The following is a 20,654-nucleotide window of genomic DNA, read 5'->3' on the forward strand; positions in this document are numbered from 1 at the left end:
ATTTTTACAGGTGTTAGGCTAGAGTCCATTACGGTTGGAGCTGTAGAAAGCCACAGCTTTCAAGTGGTCGGCTGCAAACGCTCCCAATGGATTTACGGCATCTTGTGGAAGGAGAGCAGTCACATGTGAAGGACAGGCAAACAGAGTGGAGGTGATAACTAAAGATAGCTAGAGGTCAAAGATAAAATGCCTGTAGCTTGGTGGGTGAACGAATAAACGCTTTATTTTAATAGAGATATTATTTGTATGCACAGATGTGCCTGAAGTCGGAATATTCACGGAAAGAACTGACATGTTGGTAGGTGAGAGTCTTGTTAGTGGCCATATGGGAGCAGTAAGGAGGGTGACGGGGCGTGAGGGAGGTACCTGTTGGGTCTCATGTACTCCTGTCACTCTGATCTTATCAGGGGGCCAGACCAAGAGGAGGACCAGCTGTCACTCTCCCCGCTCTTTTGATGTCCTCCTTCAGAGCTCTCACACAACACTTCAGAGGAGTCAAGGCTTGTTTTTTGTTCATGATGAGAATTGGTGGCTTTGTTGGCGAGCCAGTTGACAAACCCAACAGTAGGGGGAAAAATGCAAGATAAAGCAAGATAGTTAGTGCTCTCTGAGGATGTATGAGGCCCGGGTGGTTCAATTTAGTAGTTTAGAGCCTGAGGCTGGACAAAAGAGAAGCAATTCCTTGAGCTGAAACAGGACATCCTGCTCATAAAAACGCCAGGACATCCTCACGGAGACACTGAAACTGATAAAAACAAAAAGGGGGAAATGTTACCTAATACTTCACAAATACACTCTCCCTTTTCCATAATGAGCTTATGATTTTTTTTTTTTTAAATTGCACACTTTAGGTACAGTCCCACTAAGCTACAAGGGGACTGTGGAGTAATCATTTTCCCTATCCAAGCGTGAAAACACTAGGAGTGGACTGTTTTTTAATAAAAACACAGACATGCTTGAGCGTTAACTAATAAACTTAAAGCATTACTGGATTAAAAGTCAATTTTCCATATCCGACTGATTTATATAATCTCAACTGTTTTTAGCTGAGAGAGCATGTTCACACCTTGCTTTCTGGATCCCTACTTCAATGTTTTTAGCATTTATATATTAACAAAACAGGAGTGGTTTTTAGCCAAGCAGGGAAGGCAATATATATTATATGGATAGTTGGGTGAAAGTGATGAAGTGTTCAGATATTTGTGGTTTCCACAAGATAAACCCAACCACTTAGATTTACAGGAAATGTCCCTGTTGAATTACAGATAGCTTGTAAGTAAGGTCAGTAGTACTGTTAGATGTGGCAGCATTAAAATCTTGTTTCCGTTTCAATTCCTGAACAGTGATAAAATATCATGATTTGCCCCAGTTCCACGACACCACAGGCCACACAAAATACCATTTTACCACAAGGAAGCAATTTTTGGCCTTGGTGGCTCATTGTGTGCTGTTCTCTGGTAGTCACATAACACGTATGCAGAAATCAAAGTCCAAGCATAGCGTTACTGAGTGAGAGGGACAACAGTGTTATATTACTGATTTGAATTTAAACATGCCCACCAATATAAAAAAGCTACTGTAGTAAAAATGTACCGTCGCTTGCTGTTAATATTTCTTTTCTTAGCGACATCAGCATTTTATTATTCAAGGAATTGCACATTATTGTAAATGACTAAATTTGGAAAATACTTTTCCACTTGCACATCTGTCTGTTTGACATTTATGATTTTTAATTGAAACGCCTCAGCAGCGTGTGGATTTATTTAACCAATCAGATGTTACTTTATTATCTGAGATTACTTTGATCTCCATCCAAAACTGTTATTTGTTTACTTTCGTTGATGATCAGATACCTGAGCTTCCACTGAGCTTTGTATTCGCTGTCAAATTGATTATTATTATATTGTCGTTAATTTTGTCTGCACATATCTTCTCACAAATGTGTGTCTTTACATGGATTGCTAATACAATCTGTACTGTAGTCTGCCCAATTATCTGTCTGCCATTGTTTTGGTTTTTTTTTTCATATTAAAAAAGCTGATAATGTTGGCTTCAAATGCTAGAACCCCACGACTCCCTCACATGCGTGCACAATCTTTGTCTCAGACAATTGCTTAGCAGGAGCGAAAATACTCACAATGCCCTCAGTTACTGAGAGTGCGTGCCCTCCATACACTGCGAACTTTTGAACCAGCTCTTGACCACAGCTTGAAGGGAGTAGAGACAATGGTTAGTAAACATGCTGGAATGAATGAAGGGATTAGGTATTAAATGACAGGATGTGCTTAAAGAGGAACAGGTGGTAGCTGAGAAAGGGCCAGCTAAGCCCTAACATCATGCATCTCCCTGCAGCTTTTTCTCAATTTTCTGCATTTTCATGCTCTGTCTCTATTGCTCTCCATCTTTCACACTTGTCTCTGGTTGCTCATCTCTTCCTGTTTACATCCCTGCTTTTCTAAAGTGTTGTCTCTCTGTTCTCTATCTCTATTGTCCACTTCTACACAACCAGCGAAGCCTGCTCCTTAACCCAAGTCTCAGACTATTGACATTCATTAGATTGGACATTCTGGTCCAGCCCCATTCATATGTACAGTAAGCAAAGGGACAAAAGCCTTCCCACACACTACAGAGCCCATCCCCCATGCAAAGGACTGCAGTTGAGTTGCTGGTTGAATCAGTGGCTTACCTAAAAGCGCAGAGACTACAGTTAAAAACCCAGTCATCTTGTCAACATGTTCGCTCACCACAAAATATCTGGTGACATTTCAAAATACAACCACAGTTTTCACTAAGATGTCATGTTGATAAGCTGTATCATTGCATTTTGCACGTTTGCACCATCAGGTAATAATCTGTGTGTTACTGTGCCAACATACATCTTTTTCAGCTGATCTTAAGTTCTCATATGAGCCAAATCTGCAATCATCCTTCAGAAATCAGTCCATGATAATCTGAAATAAAAACATGACTCGGCTGTGGCTGTTCTCATGAGTCAGTCTGCTTTGGCTCTGTTATCCAACATGTTAAACTAAAGTTAATCCTTCTTGTTTTCTTGCAGAATCCTGGAAAAGCATGAGACCCCCTCCTGGGCTTCCGGGGGGTTCCACTTTGGGCAGGAGAGGAAAGCTCCTCTCATCGGAGTGGTAATGAGTTTCTGAGCTCACATTTGTCAACATAGTAAATCCACATCTTATATCTGAAGCCCAGCACCCTCTTTCACATGAGGGAAGCAACACAGCCTCAAATAAATCATGTAAAAAAAAAGAACTAGATGATGGGAAATATACAAACAAGAAATGAAGAGAATTACACAATAAGCAGCGTGAATTGAAAAAGGAGTATTATATACTGGAGTAACTGTGATGAGGAGATGAAACAGACTGCTTGATGTGATATTATGCGCTGTGAACATGCAGGCAGATTGGGAAGGGCTGGTGTGGATCGGGTTTTGGGATTACCTCGTGCATGTGTAAGAGCAGAATCCCTCCTCCATCTGTGACCCAGTGTGAACCAAGTCAAAATTGAATTAATGTAGTACCTGTCTGTGACACGCCCTTTGTTGTTCTTTTTCTGCTCTCAGTCACGCTTGTTTGTGATATTTACCTTGTTTTGCAGATGTGACATTGTTACAGAATTGCTAACTTCAATCTAAAATAATCTGATTCCCCTTTTTTTTAAATCTCTTGTTATTTTTGGGTCTTTTACAGAGATGGAGCTGTGAATGGACTATTAATCAAATCACATGCATGTTAGCTGAAGAAGTAAGGCGTTCATGCATAATAAGATCACTGTAACTGTAAAAGCCAGCTCAGTGGCGTGCGTTCTTGGCACCGTTTAACTGTCCTAGTACTGAAAGTAAATCAGCATTACACATGCACCTATTTATAACTCCCTGAACACTCACAAGCCTGGACTGCATGTGCATGTAAGGAAACCTAATGTGCTATTTAAATTTTTCTACTTACTTAGGTAATGTACCATCATTGCTTTGATGCTATTTCAATCAAGACTTTTTACAAAAGTATGATATTTAAAAACACTAAACGAAACACCTTTGTTAACACCTTTGACTGGCAGGTGTGAGCCAGGAAGATGTCTCATCTTGATTAGATGTGATCATTTGCCCATGTGTTCACACGTATATGGTGTCAGACTCAGAGCAGAGTGGCTGTAATGAGATCCCACACGACATCTGTAGTCCTTCAGTATGACTTGACCCGTATCCACTGGGAATCCTTCTCCTATGTGTACACAACTTTAAACCCTATAAAATGTCATGGGAAGATCCTGTTTGCAGGTGTTTGCCTGCATACCTGATGCTCAGCGTGCAGCTTTCAGTTCCACCCACCGTGGTTTCATCACCTTGGCAAATTATTTCCCCCAGGTATCCGAGTATAATAACAGTTAAGATCCTGACTGATTCTGCATGAAAACGCAAGATTTTGCGTGGAACGGGCTTGCAGTAGACAGCCAGGCTTGCCCTCTTGCCACGGTCTCAAACAGCGAGTTAAAAGAAAGTTACTGGCTGATATGTCGGACACGGAGGAACACAATAAAGAAAGCCCAGAGACGGCAAGCATAAAACAAGACCCCTGACCTCTTTGTTATGACGAGATGCTCTCTCAGAGATGAGCTGGCCCTACATCTGGAAAGGTCACTGAACACACAAGGTCAGGCCGTCGCGATCCTGCAATACTCAACATCAAAGACAAGTCCAGCTCCTGTCATGCTCTCTCTGAGCTGGGCTGAAAACAACAGCGTTAATCCCACCGACCACTTGCTGACACTCTTACAAAGAGGACAGAGGTCAGCTGGATGTACGAACCCTAATAAGCTGTTTTGATTGTTGCAACTTTGTGAACTTAAAGTGCTGACTTAGATCAGCATGCACCCCCTCCCCCTTTTCCCCTTTGTGTCTAAAACGAATAGAAGAAATGTGCTTCTGCTCTTTATCGAGCATTTCTATTCAAAAGAAAATGCATTTTTTAAACCTCTGAAGGTAAAGTGAACATTTCTAGTTAAAAGAAAGCGAGACTCATGCTGAATAAATGATTCATGAGCCAAAAATAACGGCCTTCGTAATGACTGGATTTGCAGGGACCACATCAAAGCAAAATTTGATCAAATGCTGAAAATGTTTGTCAGGCCTGTAAGCTTCTTAGTTGTGAACTTTGAGGTCACTGTGGCCTCCTGATGGGAGAAAACATTATCAAATATGACCAAAGTAGAGAGGACTGATTTTTGGAAGTGCTGCCTACCTTCATTCATGCCCTTTCACTCACCCCATCTCTGAAAGAATTTTAATGGAAAGATACCGAGGCAGGCTTTTTAGAAACGAGATTATTGGGCAACTTCGTGCAGCTGCCCTCTGCCTAAGCTTCTCATGACAGCTCAGAAATGAGGAGGCTCTTATCATCTGTCATTACTTCTAAATCCCATGTGCCCCTTGCTATACACACCGACTGATTTAAAAACTGCACGTCTCTCCACAGAAACCCGAACCTCTGCAGCGACCGTCATCTAGGTGTCTGTTTGCGAAACTCTAGGAGTGGGAGTGTGTGTTTTAGTTCGTCATTGCATGTATTTACTTACATTTAAACGAATGGGGCTGATAGGTTTAACCCTGTAATTAAACACGACCGGCTGGATTGATTGTTGAAGCTGCGACTTATTAAACCAACAGCTGGGCAGAATCAGGAAAGCAGATAAGGAGCTATCTATGCTAAACTGGGCAGCCACAGTGGGATGTTTGTGAGGATTAAGCAGAGACTTTTCCAACATGACTGATAACAAAGAGAGAGCAGAAGAAGAAGGAAGTTACCAGATAAGACACTGGCGACACTGTTTTGCTCACTGGTTCATTTGAAAAATGTCTACAGTATCTAGCTGTCTGAATATATGAGGAAAAAAGGACACAGTGTACATTAAATATCAGTTTATTCAAATAAGATGATTAACTATAAGCAATCAACAAAGTGAAAGTAAAATGGTAACTAAACAAGATTTATTTCTCATGTACAGACAGTTATAAGACAGAGAAATGAAATTGTTCAATGCAGCTGCAAGCTATGAGAAAATTCCATTATAGCAATATGTATTTTAAAATAATTAAGTGTAAAGGTTGCATTTTTATACATGCAGTACATACAGTGATTTTTTTACACTTTCAGATTCATTCATACATTGTTGTTTTTTTTTCTGTGTTTTTTGTCATAGTAATTACACACTCAGTGCACAAATGCGATCCAACTTGAATTAGGGGTTTTCTTACAATAGACTGCATTAGATCTTAACAGTTCTGGGAGGCTAAAGCTCTCTGTGTTTTCCCCAGGAATTCTCATTGTGCCTGGAGGAAACTCTTCTACACCAGGGTCATGACCTTTAAGGAGGCTGGCTGGAACCGACGAATCTTCTTCTTCAGGGCTCTGGAAGCTTTGATGCGGCAGGCTGCGGGCTCGGGGCGGGGTGGGAGCTGCTTGAGGGGCCTTCCAGCTGCGGTGGGTCCCAGCGCAGCCTCAGCCCACACCATGCTTCCCTCCTCATCGTGGCTTTCTGCCTGCTCTCCCTCGTACAGAGACAGGCTGCTGTCGGAGTCTGAGAAGGATTGGAAGCTTTGGCTGGACTCGCTATCTCCGAAGCGGTTGGTGGTGTTATCGCTCATCTCTCCCTCGCTGCTTTCAGCGATGGTGGAGTGAAACAGTGAGGCGCATTCAGCTGAATACTCAGACTCACACCTTGGGGGGTAGTGACTGGTAACGTGAAAGGGTGCTGGAGGGTATTTGGCATTAAGACTGTGGAGAAAAGAGCTAGAAGACACGGAGGACTGGAAGGGGAGTGCAGGTCGTATCCACTGGCCTGGCTTGGCACTCATACTCCAGACCATCTGCATGCTCCCTGGTGCCAGAGCGTGGGGCTCTTTTGACCTCAGACGCTGACCACACGAAGCCAGGAACATGTCCGCATCAGAAGGCCATTTGGCAGTCATCTGCCTCTTCTTCCTCTGCTCTACAGGCTGCTCATACTCCAGAGACTGCAGTCTGGGGCTTTTGCTGGACTTTGTAACCACATGGCTGGGATGCGACTTTGGGTGGGTCTTGTGGGCAGACATGAGTCCAGGACTGTAGAGGCTGGAGTCTGAGCCTGAACCCTGTCTGTATCCCTCTGTTTGACAGGTGGGATTTTTCTGGGTCGCTTTCCCCTTTCCCGATCTTCTGTGGTCTCCCTTTCTTCCAGTGCTCATCTCTCTGGTCCTCTCACAGAAGGAGTCAAAGTTTTGGTGCCTCGCAGCTCGAGGCTTCTCGTTGGTTTTCCTTTTCAGTTTCAAAGCCTTGCTTTTACGATCTGCCTGCCTAACTTTGACCTTCTGAGATCCTGCAGGCACAAATTTGGCATGGACAAACTCAGGTGAAGCTGTGTGACTGCTATGAACCTCAAAGCCTTGACTTTCCTCTGCACTAGAGCTATGGGTCATCACCGGTCTTTGCCTGTGATCCTTCCTATCTTGCGGCCTTGGCTCTGGATTTTCTCCACATCGTTTGTCAGAAAGGCTCTTTGCTACACTGCCATACCTTTCTTGTGGTTTATCATTTCTCTTCAGCGATGAATAGGTGACCTCATCAGAGCTGTACTCCTTTATGGCAGCAGGATAGGAGTACTGCTGTGGCACCTGTGGGCCTCTCACCGACTGCTTATGGTCTGCAATACTGACCAGCTCTTGGCTGGAGTATGCCATGCAGTGTCTCTTCTCTGTGAAGTCTAATGGAATGATGTTTGTCATCTTAGTTGGAGGAGGCTGCAGCATAAGCACCTCTTTCTGAGCCACTTCAGAAAAAACACTTTTATCTTCAATGGGTTTCCTGCAATAGTCACTGTGTTTCTCCAGAGTTCGACTTCCTGCATCACTCTGGATTTTGCTCAGACTGCGCTGGAGAAGGTTGTCAATGTAATGTGTCAGTGTCTTTGTCTCATAGGGCTTTTCTAGGGTGTTGTAATTGTTTCCTGGGGGTCCTTGACCCTCTAGTAGTCCATACATGCTTGCTTCACCCCCATTGGAAAAGATGGGACTCTGGAGAGCCACCGCATGCAGGGGGCTGGGATAGTGGTACTTTTCAGTCCCAATGCGGGACTCCAGATTGCGCTGAAACTTCGGGTCCCCTGTGGAGGTCTTAAGATTTGGACACATTGGGGGTTTCTTTGCATCCGCAGACTTGTAGTAGCCTGGAACTTGAGCCAGCATTCTGTCAAGATCACCTGATGGAAACAAAAACAGACATTAACTTTCCAAAGCTCAGGCTCCTTTTACAAGAAGAAAGACTGTCTTAATAAAAAATTAAGAGATGTCGTTACCAGTTGACACAGGTCTTGGCCGCGCCTGTTCGGAGCCTGTAGCGCTTGCTCGGATCCTGCTGCTGCCCAGATGAAGGCCTGAACCCCGCGGAGGGTTAGGCTGGGTAGTGCTCTCATCAGCAGAACGTCGGCGGCATACATCAACTTGTGGTGGTGGAGGGCTAACGTGACAATTAGAAGGGCTGATGGGAGCGAGGAGAAGGCTTGTTTGTGAAGATGACAGGCTCTCGCTGTACACTGAATTGCACGAGTTTGACAGGGAGCAAGAGCCGCCATCACTGAGCTCATAGAAACCTTGAAAGAAAACGAACAATTCAATGAGGATCTTCTCAGTATTTAAGAGTATGTGTAGTAGGTTGGGTGTATGCTTTAATATAGTGTGCCACCACACCCGAACTTGGCCTGCTGTCACTCTCCAGCTGCTCCGTGGAGGCCTTGCTCACATCCAGCTTCAGCTCACTGATCTGCTGGTCCAGCTGCTGCAAGTGAGTCTTCAGGCCCACATCCTGCTTTCGAAGACGAGACTGAAAAACAGGCAACACATACAAAAGTGTGAGTGGTACACCCTAGAACAAAGACCGTCTCTAAAAAGATTTCCTTAGAAAGGTAGAAGATTTCTAAGCTACACAGTAAAGCTTCCCATGCAAACAAGGATTTCACTCAGAGTTTCTTTGTGCCAGTCTCTGAACAGGAAAATTGGTCTTAAAAGTCAAAGTCTATGTCAGTAATGCTGTAATTCCATTAAGATTAGGTCTGTTGTTTAGATAAAAGAAGCTCTAATGTAGAACCATCAGAAAAACAAAAGCGACTCAGCTGTGGCTGATGATTAACCCCAGCAGGACATGGGGGAGCATGGAAGAAGCAGTGGTGGATAACTCATTTCTCCCCCACAGCGAGGGGCTGGCCATTGTGTAAACTACTACAGGAGGAAAGCTTGGGGGTTGGGGCGAAGCACTGCTTACTTTGCAGCTTGAGTGGGGTATTTACTGTTACAGTGGTTCTTAAAGTGAAATCTCTGGAGTCAGTGCCTGCAAACACACTATTTTATGAATGCTACATTCTCTTGGAAGATCACGTTAGATCATCTGGTTTCTATTTAAACTGAGACCATTCTTGGAAAACTCCCAGTGGTTATCAGCATGATTGCAAAACGCAATTTAAACCTTATGCTGTCTGATGCATTTGACCAGTGCTGCATGTCAAGTATAGCACCCTAATCCCTTGCACTTCCTTTAAAATGCTTATAACAGCAGCCTGCATGGAAAAAGCTTGTCATGGAAAACTCCACAGAGCTCTCTGTCTCCACAACTCCTCTGATGAACAAGACTCCCTTGATTCTTATCCACAGCAAAAGTTCCATTTTTTTTTTAATTTCCCAGCATTAGTGGTTAATGATTGAGGTTTGACCCCCTGCGGTCCTCGTGCACCAAGTGCGCGCGCACACACAGCTAAAAAGTCCTCGGGTCCTGCAGTGAACCTTGATTTATGACACCCATCCTACTTCCTACCCCCAGCTGAGGACATAAAAGTGTGTCTGGTAATAATTGAAGGCGGACTGCACATGAGCATCAGCTGACGGAAACCCCTTCTATACAAATAAACTGTTTATTAAAAATAAATAATAAATAAATAAATGTGAGCACAGTGAAGCTCTCTAATATTTAATGAAAACTGCAATAAAATATCATGACAGCATCAAGTTGTGCATAAGCATAGTATCACAAAAGATTCTGTTGTTTTTATTCTTTATAGATTTTTAATGAAATGATATCTTACCAGCTGTTGCTTCAGGGCTGTCAGGGTCGCCTCCAGTCGCTGCTCCTCGGCCCCCATGAGCCGCGCACCTTCTGAGTCTGCATTGACCGAAGTGACCGGTTCTTCTTGGTCGACTCTCAGCGCCCAGTTCACCATATCGCTCTGTCTGTCCCGGAGAAGCTGCAGCTCGTGCAGCCCTGCCAGAGCAGCCTGCAGCCTCTCTCCGACCCTGCTGCGGTCCACTACGGCTGCTGCGCTCAACATCCCCATACAAGAGCCCTTCCTGCTCAGCATGCTGAATGATCAGCGCCGCCCGGGAACATCCAGAAACACAATGCCGTTAAGGATAACCGCTTCCCTTCTCCCCCGGCTCTTGTTGTGCTGTTTGGATTTTAAACTACCTGTTAGAATAAATTTTGAGTAGAGAATAGAGACTAAGCTCCTCCCACAGACAAAACGGTCCTCCTCCTTATTGGCTGGCACGTCGGTCCCAATAAACATCTGGTTCCAATCCTCCCCATTCAAGTCCTCGTTGACTGAAGCTGCCCAGGCATGCGCAAAGTTCATCTGCGTATTACCACAAGATACCGCAGACACTTTATTATGCGATTTCCATCATTCTTTTGTTGCTATTAATCTCTCCAGTAGCGGAGCAAAACAAAGATCCGGAATCATCTTTGTGGACATCTGCCAATGTTTTCAGGGAAAGTAGACATGTGAATAAAAACGACAAGTATTTCTGTAGTCACGAGACAACGCATTTAATCCCATCAGAGGCGTGAAATTCAACAAATTTGAGGCAGAAAGTTCATCTTTAAATTGGTGTGATCTCGATGGCGCTTTTGAAAAAAGTCTTCTTCAATATAATCTTCATCGGGTTAAAACTCACACAAATCATAGTTGTTCATTTTTGTTTTTATTGTTATTATTTTGGAAATGGATTAAAGATTAAACAAATGCAATAAAAGAGACTGGCCAGTTGATATAGACCAATGACAGATAAACAGCTCCATCGTGTGGTTGAACAGAAAGATACAGTTTATGACACTGGCTATTTTTTTTAAACTCATCATCTCTATAATGAGTTAAAAACAGCTGCTTTAAGCTAAGAAAATGACTAATAAACTCAATTTAGGCTTTTAGAAATTAAACTGCATTTTATTAAGGGATTATAACGACACAGCATTTAAGAATGACAAGCAATGCCTCACCTACCTCGTGTCACTATGTGTAGCAGCACAAAGTGGGAAGGTGGTGATGACTATGGATAAACTATGAGAAAATGTATACAGAACTGAAAAGAAAGACAATGATTTTTGATGAGACAGTACTGATATTGTAGGGTCTAACAATATAAAGCAACTTGGGGCAACTCTTGTTGTCAGTTCATGTTGTACAAATAAAGTTTATTTGATATAATATGAATCACGTGGAATGCCCACCAATTACATACAGTGTAGTTTATACATATATTTAATGGGTGAAAAAAAGCCAAAGTTAATAGAGTCAACGATTGGAACAAATCTACACACCCGAAACATTGGAAAGCACAACTTCAAATAAAACCATTCTATGAAGATAAACTCCACAGTATCTACTTTTGAGTAAAAAATGAAAATGTGCCTTATCGGATGAATTTACATATACAGTCACAGTAAAAAGGAAGAAAACTCAAGCTTTCATGTATCAGGACATAATAACAATTATCTCTTTCTAACCAGGTTTTAAATTAAGCAATTACAACCTCACATGAACAACAACACATGCCAAGTTACACTATCATTTTTTATTTAACAAAAAGAGTCAAACTACAGAAAGAGTGTGTGGAAAAACTGCATACGACCCATGATTCATGACCTTGTAGAACAAACTTTGACAAAAAATTGAAGTACTTGTTTTCTGTGTGGCTTTATCAGTGTCTCACCTTGTTGTGGAGGAATTTTGACCCACTCTTCTTTACAAAATTGCTGAGGTCAGTGAGGTTTGAGGACATTTGTATATACACAGCTCCCTTAAGGTCCCGCCCCAGAGGTCTGGGATTGTTGTCGATTGCTGCTGTGCTTGGGATCAGTGTTGTGGTGCATGGCCCAGTGTTAACCACACTTTAGCTGTCAGGCAGATGGCCTCACATTTGACTAATATACTTTGGTATACAGCAGAGTCCATGGTCAACTCGATGACTGAATGTTTTCCACTTGTGAATAATCTTCCTCACTGCAGAATCATGGAATTGGCATTTTTTGAAAATGGCCTTATACTCACTTCCCAGTCAGGTTGGTAGCAACTATTACTTCTTTAAGGTCATTACTGATGTCTTTTCCTCCATGGCACTTGAGCGTCAATAGCACTTAAAAGGGTGTATTTACAACGTTGAATTCTCTCAATTTTTTGTGTGTTTGTCACACTTAAATATTTCAGATCATTAAACAACATAAATTAATTGTGGCGTATCGCATCTTTGGAAAGCTGATTTCAATTTCTCCAGCCACACGCAGGCCTGGTTACTGCCACACCTGTTCAAATTCAAATTCAAATTTTATTTGTCACGTACACAGTCATACACAGTACGATATGCAGTGAAATGCTTAGACAACTGCATATCGTACATATCGTTCTCGATCAAGAAACTTGAATTGGACCTGCCTTAAAAGGCAGTCATCATGCTGCAATCAGAGGAAATTCAGAAACAAATGAGAAACAAAGTAATAATCTTGAAAAAGAGGTCTTTGATCTCAACGGGACATTCCTGGTTAAATAAAGGTTAAATAAAAATAAATAAAAATAAAAATAAAAGGTTATAAATCCATTTCTGCAACAAAACATGGTGAGAGCCATTATCCACAAACAGCAAAAACATGGAACGGTGGTGAACTTTCCCGGGAGTGGCCGGCTGACCAAAATTACCCCCTAAGACTGCAGTGATGTCTCATCCAAGGGGTCACAAAAGACCCCAGAACAAAATCCAAAGAACTGCAGGCCTCATTGCCTCAGTTAAGAAGAAAGAAAGACTCAGCTGCTGTTTCAATAACTAAGAAAAACAACCTACTTGATTTTTGCCAGAAATCAGATAAGAAATAAATGACAGAAAATTACTGAGCCACCGCTTCATGCTATGGGGGGCGGCATGCGACTGTTCATTTACAATTAGATAAATAATATACATTTATTTATTTAACAAAAACTACACCGAAATGAAGATACATTGTGTGGAAAAAATAAGTACATCGTCACTGCTTTTATAGGGATAACAGAATAAGTAGCATCTATTTACTGCTAGTCAAATGAGCAGTGCTTGATTGACTGATCATCATCAAGCGTGAGCAAAATTTTGGCAGTTTGCTGATCTGGAGCATTCAGGTGTGCATTAACTCAATGCCACAATAAGAAAAGATAGAGGGCCAATAATGAAATTATATAAACATCCATCCATTTTCTTTCGCTTATCTGGGGCCTGATCGCGGGGAAACCAAAGTGTTCCCAGGCCAGCCGAGAGATATAATCTCTCCACGTGTCCTGGGTCTGCCTCCGGGCCTCCTCCTGGTGGGACATACCTGGAACACCTCACCCAGGAGGCATCCTTGTCAGATGCCCAAATGACCTCAACTAGCTCCTTTCGATGTGGAGGAACAGCGGCTCTACTCTGAGCCCCTCCCGGATGGCCGAACTCCTCACCCTTCGGAGAAAACTCATTTCCACCGCTTGTATGGGCGATCTTTTTTCTTTCGGTCAGTACCCAAAGCTCTAAGGGTAGGGATGTAGCTCGACTGGTAAATTGAGAGCTTTGCTTTTACACCATCAATTGCTACCTTATTGTGGTGGAGGGGTTTGTGTGTTCCAGGGATCCCAGGGGCTTTGTTGTTGGGGGCTTTTTGTCCTCTGGTAGGGTCTCCCGTGGTAAATTGGCCACAGTTCACACTGCCTGGGATAGCAGGGCCCTGTCCTGGAGCCAGGCACGGGGAGGGTGCCCAAGGGTGAGCGTCTGATGGCCGGGCCTCAGTCCATGGCATAGCCCAAAAAAAGGGACATGTGCTCACCCTCCTGTTGCCCACCACCCGCACACATTGTATGCTTTGCGGTGGAAGGGGGCAGAGACCCTTGCGGGCCAATCCCCAGCTACCAAGACTAGCGACGAGGACATGGAATATATAAGCAATTATTTCCAACATTAGTTAATTAGTTTCCAATTGTAATTCATTAATGATATATTTACATTATTATTTAATGACAAATTTATTTAATTCATTTTGGCATTTGTGGCCCTTCAATGAAATATCAGGAATGATTTAAAACAAGCAATTCTTGTAGTCCATCAGTTTGGGCAGCGTTAAAAGCAGGTGTAATGTGTTTTTACTATGACTGGACATTGCTGCTGTTCACACTGAATCACAGGTGGAAAATCAGGCTGCCCGAATTGAAAATAAATGTTTGTAAGTGCTAATAAAACAAGCCTCAGAATGAAAACAAAATGAGGCTAATGAGGCTAATTAGTTCTTTGCCTTATATAGTGTACAAAGGTTGCAGCCTTGTTCTATCATGGAAATGTTAGTAGACTCCTAACAGTATGACTCGCAGAACATTTGAGAAAAAAACGAGTAAATTAATTAATTAGTTAAATATATACACAGTTAATCAAATATCAATTTATTTCATTTTAACATTTAATAAACTATTTATCTGTTCATTTCAATTTTTAATTCATTAATGACACATTAATCAACTCTAACTCCACCCATACTTACACATACCCACATGCATGCTACATGGGATTAAGAAAGCTTGACTAACAACAACATGGCTTAAAAAAAATGAAGACACCAGACACTAGAGGGTGGTGTTACACAACTTCTCAATTTATGTGAGAATCCTTTTTACACTTTGCTATATTGTTGGTGCATACACTTTTATGGACGTGGCATTATCGCTCTCACCTGGAATTCTGATCCTGGATGGAAAAATAAAGCCATGTCACTCCTTCACTATGTAGCGGATCGTGAAACATGAAGATTATTTTTAAGATACAAAGCTAAAATCATTTGTTTACCAACCTCTGATTGCACAAACACATCCGCATCACTTTGATAGAACACTTTGGCAGGACCCCCATCAAGATGCTCACATTATAGCAAACATATACAGTGCATTGTGAAGCCCACTCCTTACAGGGATAGCGTCATGTCCTTGTGATGGTGCTGGAATAAAACACTGCTTTGTGATGCCTGGATGTAGCTGTGCCCTCATCGCCTTCAAAGCACTTCCTCCAATGTGACATCACTTGGGGTACTGCTCCAAAAATGTCCCCCCTTTAGCAGGCAAGTACGTACCTAGTTTCTTATCCTCTTCCACTTGGACTTCCAAAAGCACATTTAACTACTTTGCCAGGCCAAGTCCAAAAATATCTATCTTTGTGTGCCTTTTTTTTGCGTGCTGCATTTATCAGCATATTTTCCATCCTCCCACTTTTTCCACACACTTAAGGTATGATAAAACAGACAAAAGCACATGGGTGCGGATCCCTTTTATGGTATTCGTGACACTTCTTGAAAACAGCCAAGACAGGACGAGTGTTTTCTACATGCTCAGGTAGATTTCAGAAACAAAGCAGCAGACGATGATGCCACAAACAGGATGCGCGTGATGGAAGGGGTAAACATTAGGTGCTGTCATATGTGGGAGGGTGAGAGGAGGAGGACAGGAGTGGATCCATTGTTAGCTCTGTGTACATGGAAAAAAAAGCTTTTTACATGTAGGCATTTTGACCTTTTAACTTCAAAAGATGAAAATCTGATATCATAGACAAGACACAGGCTTAAAAAAGAAGCAGAATTCCTCTGAAGGGGGTTGCTGATTTTAAGTTATTTCCTGGCCTTGTTGTATTGTCACATCTTTCTGTGTACTGTTGATCTTGTCAGGGGATTCCCATGAAGGCTCACTAATTGACAATCCAGGTAACAAAGCCAAAGATGGGGACTTTCAGAGATCAAAGTGGCCCCTTGTATCTGACAACAGAGCCTCCCTTGCTTTGCCACCTCTGGCCACCACAACACGAGTATCACTCGCTGCACTGAATGAATGAGTCTTGTAGAACCTCACATGGCGAAAACTGCTTTTTTGATGTTAACACGCAGCTGCTCACCAGTCTCCTTCCTTCACTAGAGTTACTTAGAGAGATTATGGCATTAGATTTTATGTCCAAAGTGAGTTTTACTGGGAAAGTTAATGCATCTGTCCTTCATCTGCAGCTTCTTGCACATATATGTGCTCTTAAAAGAAAGGCTGGCGGTAGAATCGCTCTCTGCTGCGGTTTTGTATGTTATGAAACTGTTGGCTTACTTTTAATGCCTCAAGTGATTTTTAATCTAAAGAGATCCAACTCGATCTCGCCCATGAGACATGTCAGGAATTCCAGCGGGCTGCCTGGGAATTCATTGCTCTCAAAGTTCCAAAACAGAAAGCAGAACTGACATTTGTTGATCCAATTTATGTTACTGACCACACTCAGAACAGTTCCCAGGAATTTTTGTTTTTTACAAGGTATTTGAGATATGTTCTGCTTGTGTCTACAGTTACTGACTTAAGAGCAAAGATCAGACAGTCACTACGCAATCCACCATGTAAGTTTCCAATTCATTGCCAGCGGAGCAGATCCAAGATTTTGTCTCTTGATGAAATCCCAGATTAGAGGTTTGTGTGTGTGTGTGTGGGTTTTTAGCCACGAGTTGTCCACGATAAAACATATTGAATGGCCTGTCTAATATTGTTAGAATTCTCCTTTGGGTTAGTTTCATTACTCAATCGGGACATTTATTTAAATAATAAAGAGAGATATTCATTAAAGCAGGCATAACACGGGTTCCCTCAGGTAGAGCATTTAAATCCTGAAAAGCTTATATGAGGTTTGTAAAGATGTCATAGTTTAAGAAGACCCGGAGGATAATTTAATTTTGAAAGGTACAAAATAAATCTTGGGGGCGCATGGGCGTATCTCCAGTGTTGGACCGGACTGATGGTATCGCTCTCTATCATCTTGTCTTGTGTGCTGAACTAACTCTTTAGACTTTCATTTGATTTGCCCTCTGAGTGCAGAAACCCCGCACAAGAGAGAGACCTTTATACTGCAGGCTTGCAAAATTATCTCCTCATCAAATTTTATTTGGGTTGAGCAAATTTTTGTTTATTCAGCAAGTGAAGGAGACTGGCTTCCACGCTGTACTCCTGCAAATCATAAAGACATCAGTCTAAATTAACTGATTTAGTATTGCCTTACCTTTTGAATGCAGTGTGCTGCTTTCAGCCAAGTTCCACTGGATGGTCTATACCTCTTGTGTGACAAGCTGGGAAAGCTGTTTGGAAAGTCCCCCCCACACACACACACACACACTTATGTATCCTCAGTGGGATTGGTCAAGGGGCACAGTGTGCTGTGCACAATCGGCACAAATGTGGAGTTAAAAAAAAAAAATCATATTTATATGTTTACACCTGCTTCACTCTCACCCTCATATATTTTATAGAGATTTGAGATAACTTATGTGTACCTATGTGTACAGTATGCATGTCTGTTTGGGCTTCAGAAGGAGAAAAACAGAATTAAGACGTTAGTCTGAAAGACATCATTTACCAGGGGAATGGTTACATTTCACGCATGAATGTAAAAGTGTCAAAGTCCATACAAGGGACACTTATCATGGAGAGTCTCAAATGGCCTGTATCTTTTCATAGGCATGGAGACATTCATCTGAGCAGTGGAAGGCTTGGACATCGTATTTAGCTAACCCTGTCTGCAGTGCCCTGGAGACCCATGCTACTCCACAGACTGCAGCATAGGGAATAAACTGAATTCCACACGTGCTAATAAAAAAGAGAATTTTATTATTGCTAATTAGATTTAAATTAGATTAAATAGTTTTACACAGACCACACAATGACACAGTCCACATATTTCCTTGCTGTCATCTCTTTGCTTTGTTTCTAGCCAAACAACAGCAGAGACCAGACACTTTAATTTTCTGCTTTTTTCCAATTGCTGCAGCTGAAAAGATTGTTATTCCCATAAACTGTATATAAAAGAGAGATTTGGTCCCAGGGTCTGTGCTGTGAGCATAGAAGTGACCTAAACTTCCAATTTTTCCAAAGGCCTGCAGGGGGTGACTCCTCTGGCTGTGAAAAAAGAAAGACGGTACAGGAGTCCATGGGGAAAAACAATGTCTCAGTAAAGAGTTTATGGTCTCAATTACCTTCAAGTCTTATTTCATAGAGCATGGTGTTCATTTTGTAAATTATGATCCCATTTACAGTAAAACAGAAGATAGAGCAGGGTATTATTTAGGGCATGACAACCTTGTGATTAACAAGTTGCTACTCAGTGTGTAATGTTCCTTGTTTTCTCAATCAGATTCATCACTCACATCTACATATGAATTAAAAAAAGAAAGAAAGAACAAAGAAGATTAAATAAAAATACTTAAAATAAGGTTTTACAACAGGAGTCTACAAACCAATAGGCGATGACACAGCGGCATGTTTTTATATACAGTGTAGTAGGGGTGCTACTTCTGGACAGAGTTGAGCAATAGCCTTAGGATTTGCAACGAGGTGGAGACTGAAGGTCACTGACATTTCTTCTTTTTTGCCAACAAAGATAATTGAACAGTAGTGGTTGAAACAACAGCTCACTTCTCTGGTCCAACTCCTGCCCAGATTGAAATGAGCTGACAACAATGGAACGGTTTGCAATTAAAATTCGAACAGATATTAATGCAGTGAGCACCCTGTATGTGACTCTTGTTTGTAGCTACAAGTCTACTGCAGAAGACCATTTGATTTTAGCCATTAACTGCTCTATCGGTATCCACATTCATAGTTGCCAATAAATGAAATGGAAAAAAATTGAAGAAGAGATGGGAGAAACACCATTCAGCCATGTTATGAGTGCTGATGCTGTCCACTAGAGGGCACTCTGCGAGTTTGTTGTCAGCAGTATGCAACAAACACCTAATTTTATCTGGTGTTTAAGGCTACGTTCACACTGCAGGCGAAAGCGCATCAAATCCGATTTTTTTGACCCTATGCGACCCATATCCGATCATGGTGTGACAGTGTGAACGGCACAAATCCGATATTTTCAAATCCGATCTGGGTCACTTTTGTATGTGGTACTGAATCCGATACATATCCGATGTTTCAGAAAGCGACTGCTGTGTGAATGGTCAAGTCGCATTAAATCCGTCTTTTACGTCACTGACACAAGACAGACGCCAATTATCAGCGCCAGAGAAGTGCCCGAGAAGACATCGTGAACGCTTCCTGGCCATCCGGTGAAACTGCTGGGAAGACAACGTTGGAGAAGCGTTAACATTTTATTTGTACTGCATAATCTGCAGATTCTGACAGAAATCTGCAACTATCCTTTGAAGCACCGCTCCTCTAAAACAGCAATAAGGATCATTATTAGGTTATCTACATTATTATGTAAATAACAAAATAACTTAAAGTAAAAATTGGGAAACATGAAGTCCGAAGTCTTTATATTAAGGGCCATCAGTCAAACAATATAGTTTGCTCTGGGTCTAAACAGAGCGAGTTGTGTGTGACGTCTTCTTTTGCGCATGCGGGCTGCTTTGAGCGTTCACACTAGAGCGCATTTGCTGTGGCATTTTATTTGTAGGATTCATCACGCCATCACTTAAACACCTGACAGCAGTTTTATGAGAAAAATTAGAAAAGATTCTGATCCCCCAAAATTCTCTGATATTAGTCCGAATATCAGCCACTAGCAATAAATTTGAAAAATTAAACATGTTCTGTTCAGGTCTAGGAAAGACTAGAAAAATGGCAGCGAGGGGCTGATATCAACAAGAAATTATTGGCTATGGGTAACACAATAAGCCAGCAGTCACAAAAACTTTCCACTGTAAACTGTCTGCAAGTTGTTCCAAGTTGTCCTGCTGTTTGAGTTGTCTACATTGGTTAGGGTAGTTTCTCGCCGTTTCTCCTTGGCTTTTGAATGTAATCATTCTGTGATTCCATGAAGTACACAGTGATTCATTCAGTGCATGAAGCTGTAATGATTGGGGGCTGTGCAGATGGCAGAAGACGGGCATTGTGAAGAAGAATAACGCAGACCACCTAATTTAAAATACATTAGAAATGAATGTGAGCTGCGTACATTTTCGAATTGTGAATTTGGTTCAGAATTAATTATTGTAAACTATGAAGGGCAGCTAGCCCATTTGAATCTGTATGAAATTTACTTTAACAGACACACACACACAATGTGTGAAGCTGCACAATCCTGACCATGACACACATTTGTGGTTCTGAGTCAAAAGTCAAGCCAAATACAATCAGTGTGCCGCTATCACATTTCAAAAACTGATCAAAAGTGTAAGTATACAATACAGGCTTTTATCCACTGTCTCTCTATTGCACAAATGCTCGTGAAGAGAGGAAGTTTTGTTTTCCACCCAGCTTCTGTTATCGCCATCCAGTGAAGGGAAGTTCTGTTGTTAAAGAGAGCTACGTGTAATTTGTTGTGTCCTTTCTCCTGCATTCGC

At 42.0% G+C, this 20,654-nt stretch overlaps 1 protein-coding gene across 1 annotated transcript; it reads right to left on the minus strand.

The window, feature by feature from the left end:
• Positions 1-5,920: 5,920 nt before the first annotated feature.
• On the minus strand, positions 5,921-10,515 carry dact2 (dishevelled-binding antagonist of beta-catenin 2). Its single transcript, XM_080868069.1, has 4 exons — positions 10,123-10,515; positions 8,738-8,870; positions 8,347-8,640; positions 5,921-8,250 (listed from the first exon to the last, which is right to left on the minus strand). Exons 1-4 carry the CDS (start codon positions 10,393-10,395, stop codon positions 6,362-6,364), a joined length of 2,589 nt encoding a protein of 862 aa, XP_080724195.1. The 5' UTR covers positions 10,396-10,515; the 3' UTR covers positions 5,921-6,361.
• Between the last annotated feature and the right edge of the window lie 10,139 nt (positions 10,516-20,654).

Source organism: Rhamphochromis sp. 'chilingali', assembly GCF_963969265.1.
Source record: "Rhamphochromis sp. 'chilingali' genome assembly, chromosome: 20".
In the NCBI taxonomy this organism is placed as follows: domain Eukaryota; kingdom Metazoa; phylum Chordata; class Actinopteri; order Cichliformes; family Cichlidae; genus Rhamphochromis; species Rhamphochromis sp. 'chilingali'.